General features: G+C 34.9%; 1 protein-coding gene across 1 annotated transcript in view; it reads right to left on the bottom strand.

Moving 5' to 3' along the window:
- Positions 1-11,314: 11,314 nt before the first annotated feature.
- Positions 11,315-14,011, bottom strand: part of LRP1B (low density lipoprotein receptor-related protein 1B) — a 1,756,854-nt gene continuing 1,754,157 nt past the window's right edge. Inside the window, exon 91 of the mRNA XM_014548045.1 lies at positions 11,315-13,152. Within this exon, the coding sequence (XP_014403531.1) occupies positions 13,012-13,152 (141 nt within the window). The 3' untranslated portion in view covers positions 11,315-13,011. The remainder of the gene's footprint in view (positions 13,153-14,011) is intronic.

Raw genomic sequence — 14,011 nt, 5'->3', positions numbered from 1 at the left:
TATATATATATAACAAATACACCTTAATATTAGCACAAAATGAAAAAGATATAACAGTAGACTTAAGATTTGTCCCATATAGATAACACTTGAAAAACAAAGGCTCTATTAATCACAAATTATCATCATTAATTGTAGTTACTTGAATGTGTAATTCAAAGTGATAGAGAAAAGAAGGGTTGGGTACCTATTGTCAACAGATGTTAATGGTCTTGTTCAACATAATGGCCTCAAGCCTGAAATTCTTCATCTTCTTGTGTAGAGTTTGGTCTTTTACAATTTTAAATACAATTTGCCCAATATTTCTGTTATTGAATTTATACAAAACTTAATATTTTTTGTTGAAATCCACATTAGAAGATGAATCATACTTCTAATCATACTGTGGCACTTCCCTCTTGCCACACAGTAAACTGGACACATCAATAACTGTGCCCCTTGTCAGCCAGAACGTCTGTGATGGGAAGCTGGCACATCATAAATCCAGTTGCATGAAAGTGATTTTTGTAAAGAAGAAATGACACAGACTTAACCAGGTCTTGTTACAATCTTCAAGCTGTCATCTCTGTCTCAGATACAGCCATCAAAGGGAGCTGAGTGGCCCTGTTGTTCTCCATCGTGTTATAATAATACCACTGAAATACCCAGGAGATTTAGCATTTTAGATGTGGGCATTTTCATCAACGTGTCTTCAGTTTGTGACTTAGTGCATGAACCCCCTTTTTTATAATTCAATTAGTGAGGCTAAATAAAATCCCACATTTTAAGAATAGAAACCTCATAAGTAAGGAAACCATGTTATATATATACATGTAAAGGTTCTTTTCTAAGGCTCAGTAGGCTTTTACTCATAGGTTAATGTAAGGAAACAATATAATTTGGAATTCATAAAAAACAGAGTTGCCCTAACCAGTTTGGGTCAGTGGATAGAGCGTCGGCCTGAGGACTGAAGGGTCCCAGGTTTGATTCCGGTCAAGGGCATGTACCTTGGTTGTAGGCACATCCCCAGTAGGGAGTGTGCCGGAGGCAGCTGATCAATGTTTCTCTCTCATCGATGTTTCTAACTTTCTATCCATCTCCCTTCCTCTCTGTAAAAAATCAATAAAATATACTTTAAAAAAACAACAGAGTTATCTAATAAAAATGCCTTTTGGATTTTTTTAAAAAGCAATAATTGAGGTAAAAGTGATGTGATTATGTTAATATCCTATTGAAGAATTCAGTGAGAAAGGGAGGATACAATTTATTATAAATTTTTTGAGCTGTATGAGTTATAAGCTTCCCTGTTGGGATAACTCAATAACTCACAGATACCATAAATCTCTTCATTTGAAGTGCATCGTTAATTTTATGACAAAATTAACCCAATACCATCAGATCAACAGGCAAAGCTTGACACCTTTTTTTTAGACCTTTCTACTTGATATTTGATGGGTCCACAAACAATTTTGACAGTTCACTAGGCTTTAACCTTGAGCCTACTGTAGCTAATAGGATCCTAGGATCAGCAGTGACATGATCATAGCTAGGGCCTTGTGGGTGGAGTCAATAAGCAGCACAGCTCACTGTGATACATGACCCCTCTCCTTACCACGTGGGACCATCCTCAATAGGGTCCCTCTGACAAGGGAAGATTACTTTCAGCTCCCTGCTTGCAGTGTTCTGATAACCTGGCATAGTTAATTGTAATTGGGAGTCAAGTGACTTCTACAGAGTATGCATTTTAATTAGCTATCAAATGAATCGGGAGGCTGTTTGTCTAAATTTTCTTTCTTTGTACTAATTAATTGGGAGTCAAGGGTCAGGATCTTGTCTTGCAAAGTCCATTGAAGAAATTAATTTCAAATATTTATATACATCTGCTTACAAGCATGGGATTCAGAGTTCATTTTACATTATAAAATAGGCCCAACATGCATTTAGATGGATGTGCAGGCATCAGGAGGCAAGCAATAATGATGGTAAGTTAAATATCAAAAAATATTTGTTTTATCTTGCAATCTTTAAGGCAAAGAGTATTTTAAACTCATTAAGCAGGCAGGAGAGAAATCTGTAGGCAATGATTATATCTTAACTGAATTTGAACAGAAATTATATTAAAAATAAAGGGGCAAATAATTCAAGATTTGATATTTTGTAGAAAATAAATGGAATGTAGAATGGAGGCAGTATTCTGAATATTCCTTAATACTTTTGTGTTCAATTATTTAAAATGAAAACACTTGGGCAAAAACTCTTTCAGTTTTAAACTTTGCCTTGTGCCTGAAGTAACAGCACTACCAAAATACCTGGATACATTAGTCTTGCAAATAATTTTAAAACGGATAAAACTATAAATATTTTGTTAGTTTATAAATTTTGTATTTGCTGTACCAATATTCCCTAAACAGTGACTCTACGTGGTTCTGAAAAAATGTGAGATGATCAAGGTTCCTGAAAGAGGGCGATTGCAGTCCTGGGGCCAACAGTGAATGTATGTTGCTGTTCTTCATCATAAAATGAAACTTGCATCCCCTCTTCCGATGGGGATCAAAAAGAATGCATTTGACAGACAAATCGCTGCAAACCTAGTGCATAGTCTATGTTGATACATTTTTGTAAATATATCACACCTAGCAAAGTATTGCAATTGGGGCTACAAACTAGTTAAGTTCATGGTAATCCCTTGTCATCTGCCACCATACATTTACTTATGTATTTATTTCTATCAAATGGTTTAAGATGGGAACCACCACTACCACATTTTCTAAATCATTAAGCTCTGCAATTCTTCAGGAAATGTGTTCTTGCTTCTGATTTACTATTTTGAGCAGAGGGTAGTGTAGTTCCAGGAACTTCCAACTAACTCATTCTAATCACTTCCTCTCCAAATCAGAGTGTGCTTGTCAGAGTTCTGCCAAATTCTCAGTATGTGCATTACAACTGTGTATCGAGGGGCCAGGGAGTAACTACTGGGTGCGTCCTTGGCTGCAAAAGTGGGCCAGAGCTTTATCCATTTCTTGGCCTCCATAGTCTCCCAGTCAATGAGGAGGGCCAGGGAGTAACTACTGGGTGCGTCCTTGGCTGCACTACATCTGCTATAAGACAAAAATGGGCCAGAGCTTTATTCATTTCTTGGCCTCCATAGTTTCCCAGTCAATGAGGGGCATGATGATTTTTAGGGTATTTGTTATCCTTATGCATTTATAGACTATACCCCGAAGTTCTGAGTACAGTATTTCTTTTTTCTATTGTAAGGTTAAGTCTGGTAATTAGCACAGAACATTTTGGGGACAGATTGAAGGGATATTCATCCTTTCTCAAGGGCATTTGTTTTCACTTCCAACTATTGGGCTTGTGAACTGGCTTAAGCTTTGAAACTGCATCAGCAATTATGATGTTTATTCCACTGCTGTGGAAAATCTTGTATTTGCTATTTTAAAATTATTTTTTGGTTGAAAAGTCAAGTAACACCCAAGTTGGCTGTCCATTTATCTTGCTACCATACGCTCCTTGGAGTATCAACCATTGCCACAGATCCAAGGCACCCTGGTTGCCATGTCAACCTTGCTGTCCATAACAGTAAATGTTCCTACCTTTCCTCTATCTAGTAAACGCTGCCATTTAAAGCTTGCCATTCTGAAATCCTATCATCCCCACTGAAACTACAGAGCCCAGTTTCAGAAAACGACTCTACTATCAAACACTGTGATATAAGCTTTAATTTGCCCTCTGCCAGGGAATCCCTTATTACCTTGTGAAGAGAGTGTCCTATTGGATTTCAAATAAGACATGGTTGATCCATACACTAAATCCTAATATGCAATAGATCTGATCCAACATTTCCACCCACCTCCTTGAGCCTTCTGATCAGGTTACTCTGTTAAGACTGTTTAACATCTCTACCTCATTTATTGAGGACCATAATTTTTTTAACCATATTTTAAAGATTCACCTCAGTAGTACAAATAACTAGTTATAGTTGCTCTGACCATGATGTTAAAGTGTCTCCTAATATTCTTCTTTGCTGGTTCAGAATCTTCATAATCCATTCCTAAGTATGTTCCCTTTCATATTAACCAGGTTTTCCAATTCTTCCTGAAGCAGGGACTATATTTCCCTACTTAAGCTGGTTGAACCTGGATATTGGCCTGGAGACAATGAGATGGGAACAAATGGGGGGGCGGCATATAGCACCTTGCAAGGCACCTGCCTCAGCTGAGGTCTTTACAGCATCTCCAGGAAAAGGTAGGTGGTTTTCCCTTAGCAGGTTGGAAAGTGTTCCTTGCTTTTGTTTTGTTTTTTGTTAATCCTCACCCCATGATATTTTTCCATTGATTTTTTGGGAGAGTGGGAGAGAGGGAAAGACAAAGAGAAACATTGATGTGAGAGAAACACAAAGATTGGTTGCCTCCTGCACCAATCCTGACCAGGGCCTGGGCCTGGGAGGAGCCTGCAACCAAGGTATGTGCCCTTGAGTGAAATCCAACCCTGGTTCCTTTGGTCCTCAGGCTGACACTCTATCCACTGAGCCAAACTGGCTAGGGCAGAAAGAGCTCCTTTTGTCAGTCTAGATATTTCAGAGAAATGTGTAGGTTTAAAATTTTTATACTTGTCTACCCAAATATTCCCAATTATCTTTCTGTAAGATCGCTGACCTTAGATATGAGATAAGTCAAGTCTATGTCAGAGTACCTCTTTTGTAGCTCTGTTTCACTTGAAATAAAATCTGGGCCTAATGTTTAGTATAGTCTGTCTAAAGCTATAGAAAGTAGGGGTCTCTTTAACTGCTTCCGATTTGGCCTTGACCTCTACAGTGCAATTTGAGTTGATTGTAGGCTAACCTGAACCAGTTATTTTCTTTTTTAAGGCTTAAATAAGCCATCCACCAATACAATACTTATATCATTCACATATTGTTCCAGGACATCTTCTACCTGTAACTCATCCCACTAGTGAGACTCTTAGAAATAGTGATGTTAGAGAATGTAAGAGTAACCATCACCCCACTTATCACAAAAAAATGGAGTCCTTATTTACCTGACTGCCGGGTGGATCTGGTTTAGAATTACTTCATGATTTTTTAAAAAAATATATTTTATTGATTTTTACAGAGAGGAAGGGAGAGGGATAGAGAGTTAGAAACATCGATGGGAGAGAAACATTGATCAGCTGCCTCCTGCACACCTCCCACTGGGGATGTGCCTGCAACCAAGGTACATGCCCTTGACCGGAATCGAACCTGGGACCTTTCAGTCCACAGGCCGATGCTCTATCCACTGAGCCAAACCAGCTAGGGCTACTTCATGATTCTTTACTTTGAAAGGCCACTTCTTATTTCCAAAAGTAGAGACTGAGACAATGGCTTTCTGTAAGGAGTTTACAGTGGGTAGTGATCAAATGAATACGTGTGGAAAATTGGGAAAAGTAGAAAAGTCATACATGTAGGTGTTATCAATTTATTACTGCTTGTTTCTTAGGGACTTTCAAAAGAAACAGGGAGAATAAAGCAAATAACTCGCTGAGAGATGGAATGGGGCATTTGTGTTGGTTAATGGTTGTTCCATGGTGCATTATACCTTCATATCTCCAGGCTGCATGTTTCTGAGTACCAGGTGGGTTCCTATAGAGCAGCGGTTCTCAACCTGTGGGTCGGGACCCCTTTGGGGGTCGAACGACCCTTTCACAGGGGTCGCCTAAGACCATTGGAAAACACATATATAATTACATATTGTTTTTGTGATTAATCACTATGCTTTAATTATGTTCAATTTGTAACAATGAAATTGGGGGTCACCACAACATGAGGAACTGTATTAAAGGGTTGCAGCATTAGGAAGGTTGAGAACCACTGCTAAAGGTTCTTATCCTTCCCACAGTCTGTCTCCATATCATTTGTCTTCAGACAAATAATCAAGGTCAAGTAATACAGCTTGAGGAAGGAAAATTTGTAAGACCTGGTGGATATGAGGGAAGAACAATCCAGGGTGGATGATGGAGATGTTTAATGTCATGGAAAGGGCACCTAGAACTAGTCCTTCTGCACTGGCTTAGAGGTGCACAGGGCAGTAGCAAGAGTGCATCATGGGTCAAATAATGAGCCTCAGCACCAATGATGGATGGGCCCTAATTCCAGGAGTCCATACATTTATTGCTTTACATGACAAAAGGGACTTTTTAGATAGAATTAAGGTTAAAGACCTTAAAATAAGATTATTATCTTATATTATCCTGATTGCTCCAATCTTATCACTTGGGCCCTGAAACACAAAGATCTTTCCATGGCTAGAGGCAGAGGAAGTGAAAAGAAGGATAACTCAGTGAGATTACAAACGTGAGGGAGATACCATAGTGGTTCTGAGATGTATGGGCCCACATACTAGGACCAGAGAGATACATCTAGGAGCTAAGGATGGGCCCTAGCTGATAGCCAGCAAGAAGACTGGAACCTCACACCTGGGAAGCTGATGAATATTCTATTGAGATCCTCCCCCGAGACCTCCAGATACAAGCCCCAAGGACAGAGGACCCAATGTCACTCTCTCTATGGAGCACACCCGTGCCTTTCCCACTCTCTTTTCTCAGGACTCTTTCTCCGTAGCTCCCAGGGCCCTTCTTTCCGTTCTGTAACTTGTTTCCTGAGCCCATTTCTTCTCAGGCTCTCTTCTTCTACCTCTGTGACTCTTCTAAGTAAACTTTCTCTTAGAGTTTGAGTCTTGCTCTGAATTCTTTCTTAGCTAGAACTCAAGTACTGAAGTTGCTGAGCAGAAATCTAGCACCTGATCCTGTGTCAACGCCAACAGTAAGTAGACAAAATTAATAAAAACATGTGCATATATTTAGCATAATATTTAAATTATATGATTAGTTTTCTTGTTTTTTTTTGTGTTTTTTTTCCAGGTTAGGTTGGGGAGAAATGTTACAAATAAATTAAAATCTGTTTGGTATCAGACTTATCCTTAACAACATTAAATACCCAAAGGCAGTGAGGCAGTTTCAACTTTAAACATTGGAGAAGAAAAAGCCTCAGAAATGTATACTCAATTGAGTTGACATTCATATTTGAAGGTCTTAGAAAAATATTTGTAATATGTACAAAAGCTCAGCAAATGTACCACAGATAAATACTTGTCATACATATACTTGATGAAATATACCAATAAAATAATACTGCAATTAAAATACAAAAAAATGAAAAAAATTATACAGGAATGATGAGTTTCAAAAAGAGAAATAGTAAATATCAAAGTTGAAAATATTCCAAATAATTGATGAAGGTAAGTAAAAAAATATATAAATAATTCTTCCATTAAAATATTGCCAAACTAGAACCACAAAATATATCATCAAAGACAATGAGGTTGACTTAGATTAGGGGAATCTAAAAATGTTAAATTCCTCATCTTAGTGGGAAAAAGACATTTTTAAATTCTGGATTTCATTATTAGAGTATTTTTCAAAGTTGAAAGTTTTTACCAATGGAACACATAATGAAATAACTTTTAAATCAAAAGAGAAAAATAAAACCAAGGAATATTGACTCTGTATACAAAAAATAAGAAACTGAGCAAAAACAATAAAAGCCCCTGAAAGACAAATCAAATATTTTAATGTTATAATTTTACATTTAAAAAGCAGCATCAAAACATTAAATTTAAGCATGACTCTAAAATAGTTGAAGAAAATTCTCTAAAATTATAACTGATTCTCTCTAGTTTCTTAAGTGGTAATTTTTCTTCCTTTTTTACATTTATTTTCTAAGTTTTCTAAAATCACTATATATTTTATAGTAAAAGTAATCAATATAACCATAATAAAGTAGTGGAAGAGGAATATTGGCTTCCTGTAATGTCACTTTGGGTAGAAGACAAGGAAAAGCAAATGGGAAGAGATATAATGATTTTATATAAAGAAATAAAAACTAGAGGTGAATTACCACTTGGATAAGGGTAATGATTTCTGAAATTATAAGCCAGAGAATCTAAACATGACTGAATTTCAGATAAAATAGAAAATGCCATTTTCATAATCAGTGAGTTGCCAAAAACAGTTTATGAGGATATGTGAGTGTATGTGTGTGTGTTGTTGTTGTGTATTTATATAGATTTCCACAAACATACCATTGACTTGTAGACTACAGGGATGGAAGTTACTCCATTTGAAATGTTATCCAGTTATTGCCTTCTTACCTAATTTTGACACTGTTCATTGAGAAATGTTGTATCTCATTAGTCAAGTCATTGTAAACTTTAACTCCTACATTTTATCCTCAACTATATTTTACATTTATTCTGTATGTGAAAAATAATTTCTAACTTATACATTTTTATATTACCCAAATAAGCTATGCATGGTTTTTATTATTGACATTATATTGATAATGTCAATATAATTGGCTTCTCAAGCCACTACAGCATTAATAAGCAGGAAATCAGGAGGCTCATAATTTATGTATTAAAACTGCAGAACAAACTACAGTTAAAAAATTATCTTGGAGTAAACAGATAACTACAGCATCAGGATTGCATTGCTTAAGTTTGTTGATATCTAACAAACCATGTGCGGAAGGGGCAGACATCCATCAGAGAAAATGAACACATTTTAAGCATAGAATTTATCAAATAGGCCATCTTTAGTACCAATTTTTCTTTTGTTTTTTTTATCACTTTGGATACAAAATATGTTTGGATTCACTAGAAACTACTTTTCAGAATAAATAGCAGTCACATTTGTATTATATCTATGTGAAAAAGTTGAACTGGAGAACTCATTTCATTTATCTCTCTTTTTTGTGGGGGTGAAGCAGGGAGACTAGATACATGCACAGTATGGAATAAAGTGCATATCCCTGGGCCTATGGATATGATGACATAAAAACTTTTTTTTTTTCTGAATGAAACTGTTTCCATGTACTTTCAGTTATCTTTATATTTTTCTGGATGAGTTAATGTTCTGGAAATGTTAACTCAGCAATTGATTTGGCAGCAGAATTGAAAAATGAACCATTTTTGGCTCTTTTTGTTTTTTTGTTCTTCTACATTCAAAATACATGGAAAAATAATTTTTGTGTGTGTTATATTACGTGGTTGTCATCACAAAGATGTGTTTGAGGTTTTTTTTCTGCAAGCTATAATTAAGAACTTCTAATTTAAATAATGACTCAAATCTACATTAAATTTAAATATGTCATCTGATATTGAGAAAGTCATCCTTAAAAACTGACAATAACTAGAATGGGGCATAATGTGAAGAACCCCTCTTGCAAAAAATGGTTAGCTTTGTTGTTCTCAACTCTGCAGGATTCTTAGTCTTTTCCATTTTAATCTTTTTTAAAGAAAGAGTTGAATCTATAAATAATATTATAATGTATTTTTAGAGAGAAGTAAGATTTTACATCAAGTATCTGTATGATGATATAGAGATGAGAGAGGATAAAGAAAAATTAGCAATATATATGTTTTCTATTTCCTTTATCACATATACCAATATTCCCTGTTAGGGATTTGGAAATTATGGGTATTATGCATTCTATACTAGTTCATTATAAGAGCTATAACATACATTGAGTATTGAATGTCTTCATATTTGAATCATAAAAATGGAAAGTAGCTTCCTAGAAGCAAAGATAAAGCTTAAATCTCAACCTCAAGAACCAACAAAACAAGCATAATGAACTCAAACACAAAGCAAAACAAAACATGGTCAAGACATGAAATAGCCACAAATAAAACACAATTACATAAATAAAAATGGCCCAATTTGTGTAAAACCGTATCAGTTTCTAAATAAAACATTCTCCCTTAGTATTAACTTTTTATTACATAGGCAGTTTACTATTAACTCATGCATCATCAGCATTAAAGAATTAAGATCAAAACTTGGAATGTCATGAATTTGATGATAAGGGGGAATCTCTTTATTGACTCAGCTGTTCCAGCTGACTGTTATTTAACAGTGAAAGACAGAACACAGCCCTAGATCAGCAGTTCTTAGCAACAATGGTTTTGTTCTCCAGAAGACATTCAGCAATGTCTGTAGTTGATTTTGGTTGTTGCAATTCTGAGTGGTGCCAGTAGTAACTAATGGATAGAGGCAAGGAATCCTGCTAAGTATCCTACCCTATAAAGGACAACAAAGAATTACCTGGCCCAAAATATTAGGAGGTTGACGAACCTTCCTTTGGAATGAAAGGCGTTAGGGTAAGAAGGAGAGTTTACCAGGAACCATTCATTTTTAAAAAATATGTCCATTGAAGCTTGATTACACATTTTGTTGAGTATTTGAGTGATGGCATGTATACAGAATGGCCACATGTAGAAGAATTATGCACCTGAATTTCTAGCATTTATATGAATTTTTGCAAAAGAAACTTGAAATAGAGATAGAACAATGTAAATAAATAGAGTACTTGGAAAAATGTCTTTGTCTTATAAAGACTAAATGCAAAGTAGTTGCAAACAGAACTCTGAACTCTGAGGTGGTCTTGAGTGAACCAGCCTGAGGTGGCGAAGCATAATGTGGAAATAAGGCCCATAAACATGTAAATAGGGCCTAGGGGTTAAGAAGCACATCCTAAGCTTTCTTGACTATGGCTTTAACCAGTTCTCTACTGAGAATGAGGTCACAGATGCCTGACCCTGAGTCTTGGTTGGTTTCTTGTATGTCATATATGATTTGCTAGATATGTATGCTAATGTTAGTTGTATCAAGGTCATTCCAGTATGTGAGCTCTGTTCCTTTCAAATAATAATTTCAGTTACAGTCATAAAGCTCTGGTGTAAGAAGGCCCCTTCAGATAACATAACGCAGTGACAGCACCAGTAAATCAGACCCTCATGTGCATTTCTAGTCTGACACTCCAAGTAGGTACACCAATAACCATCCCACTTACAAACCAATGTCCAAACAACACCTAATGGAATCTGAGTGTTCCATAAAGTTCGCTTTTTAGAATGGAAATGGTCACTGAGAGCTTTGGCTTATTTCAACATGATTGTCATCGACTGTGTACGTAACCCATCTTTCTTTCTATTGAAACATGAAGTCTCTGATGAGCAATATGAGACAGGAGAAAAGGAAAAAGTAAGGGGAAATGTTTCTGATTCAAGAAGCAGGAAAATGCCTTCTCTACTGTGCTTTTAAAAATGATGTAATAAAATTAATCTTACCCCAGATAATATGTTCTAAGGCTATAACAAAAATTATGTCTCCTGTTTACTAAAATAATTTTCTAGGAACATTAAATCCACAGAGATAGGAATTTTCTTATTTTTAAAAACTACCCAACACACATACTTAAATATGTAGAATTTCATTTAAATAAGTCAGTCAACAATTTTTTATAAAGTATTTAACACTTCATTGTAGAAACATAGGCAAAATGACTATTATAACCAAAATGAAAAATACTGTTCAATTTAAAAAATGTACTTAAACAAGAACCTGAAAAAGTTTATGATATGCATAACATTGTTCAAGCAAAATTACACTAGTATTACATAAATCAATAGTTTATAAAGGCCTCAATATGGCAAAGTTTAGAAATAGGTAGTATGCATGCACATAGTACAACAAAAAGTCTCTTTATAAAACAGCAGTTTTTTTTTTAATGCTTGTACAAAGGGATAAGAGCAACCACAAACATATTTCATCTGTTAGGTTAATACATTATGACAGCTAAAAGTCAGTCATGTCTATCAGAGGAACAAAAAGCCCTCCATACCTTGTGAATAAATCTTTTGTGCCTTTAAAGATATTTGTATAAAAATGCTATCCTTTTTTATACAACTTAAATAAATCGTACTTGTTTCAATTAAAAATTGAAAACAAACAAACCAGTGAATGGGGTCCATGTGTTTTTGCATAACAAAAAGAAACCAGGGTACCAGGGAAACTGGTCAGCATTTATTCCCTCCACCTTTGATTACAGGCAGATATTAATTATCCTATAACTGGGCAAGTCCTTTAAGAATATAATTTTGATAGGGAAAATAATGAATTAGTCATACTGTATCTTGAAAATATTTATCAATTACTCTATACCATAATGACTCTTTTGCTTCTTCTTTTTGACCTAGAAAAGAAAATGCATTCACATAATTGAAATTCTGTCATCAATTTGTGTGCTTATGTATTATTCTTTAGTGTTCTGTGTGGGAAGGGGTTGGGTTACTCTTCCCCTAAATGAACATGATTGGAAAGAGATTTCTAAGAGGTCAGCAACCAATACCCTGTTGTGCTCTAGGCTGGCTATTTACCTCAGGACTGAGGGAGAACAAAAGGTCTTATCGCATAGCAATGTGGTTTTTCCACTCTGGGTTATATTTTTGCTATGTTCTACCACCTAAATATAACTATTGGTTGCAGGGTGTATATGTTTAGTATACCTCATATAGTTCACTAAATTTTGGAAAAGGTAGTCATATGTGTTCATGCAAATTATTCATTTTATATATTTTCAAAGATTTTTCTCAAAATTCTCATCTATCACTTGGCAATCTAAGGCTAATTTCAAAGCAGGAGATGCTGAACTTGTGAGGGCTATATATTTTCAGAAGTCGGAATCCATCTTAATGGGCGCAAAGAAGAGAGTCGACCTTTCAATCATTCTTTTACCAATTGAAACATAAAAGTAAAATGACATTGTATTACAGGTTTCAGATCACATAATGAAAAAGTATAGAGACTCACTCTGTGGATTAAGTAGAACCAAAAAAATTTCATATAAAATAGATTGCTCATATTCACACTACAAAGGAATATGTTGTTTTTAATTTTAACAAATTCAAAGGGGTGTCATATCAGCAGCATTGTTGTAAATTGTACTGTAGTGCAGTTCTTGTTTCATAAAAATACCATACAAATGGTCAATCAATGGTCATCAGCAAAAAATAAAACTCAGAAAACAATTAACCAGGGAAAAGATAAAGAAAGAGGTAATGCTGATGCCAAAACAAGTATAATACTGTTGGAACATACAAAAGTAATCCTTATATTTTATACATTTTTACAGTATATAAAAGGCATCGCTGATTATGCCACTGTCTCTCTTATTCCAATTTCTATTTTCTTTGGAAGCAGTTCTTTCCTTTCGTCAACACTTCCTAAGGAGTTTCGACAGTTTGGCCCATCCATGTATAATTTTGCATACACTGGATTGGAGTAATTTGTTGGCTGAAGGAGAAAAAAATAGATAAGTACAATTCTATTATCAGTGTTCACCACATTAATTAGCTATTTTCTAGGATGTCTGTCTTTTAATGCTGACATTAAAAGTATTTATACGCAATACTTTTAACTTATTAAATAGTAATGATTTCAATGTAATTTAATTTGTGTGTATATGCTTTTGTTGACTTTAGCCTGGTATTAGATAAAATCATAATTGCATGTTTTTCAGGTAACTTGTGAACCTAATGGGAGCTTTGACATAAATATTAAAGTCCCAAAGAAATCATTGTGAACTCTATATTCCCTGAGATTTTACTTAAAAACATAAAACGTGAAACTAATGTGTTATTTCCAGTCCATATGCTTTCCCTGCTTATTGCTATTGCAACGACAGGAAAAATGTGTTTACAGAAAGTCATCTAATTGCTCAGTGCTGATAATTTTTCAATATGAAGTTAAAAGCAAGAAAACAAAGAAAAAGAAAAATATAATACATTGGTGGAGTAGATTTTAAAATAAAGACAATATTTTTTGCTTCAAACAACCTCTATGCACTTATCACTGGAAATATTTTTGTATTCTTTCAAGGCATTGAGTAGTACCTAGTCATCTTAGGTTGCACAGATATTTAGAGCATATTGAAGTAGAATTAAAACCTGCAGAAATGATCTCTTTCATTTGGAAAAGATATACAAATGTTCATATTTTACTAATTGCAACTTAACCCAAGAAATCATTGCCTAGTGTTTTAGTTTTTTTCTGTTTGTTTCCTTTGTCTTTCCAAAAGCAGAACATTAAATCTTAGTTACATCAAAGAAACATTATAATCTTTGAGCCATGCAGTTGACAAACATGATAAAAA

The sequence above is a fragment of the Myotis brandtii genome, unplaced genomic scaffold (assembly GCF_000412655.1).
Source record: "Myotis brandtii unplaced genomic scaffold, ASM41265v1 scaffold493, whole genome shotgun sequence".
NCBI classification, from domain to species: Eukaryota; Metazoa; Chordata; class Mammalia; order Chiroptera; family Vespertilionidae; genus Myotis; species Myotis brandtii.
The sequence above is the reverse complement of the archived record's forward strand: the minus strand, read 5'-3'. Positions and strand labels throughout refer to the sequence as shown.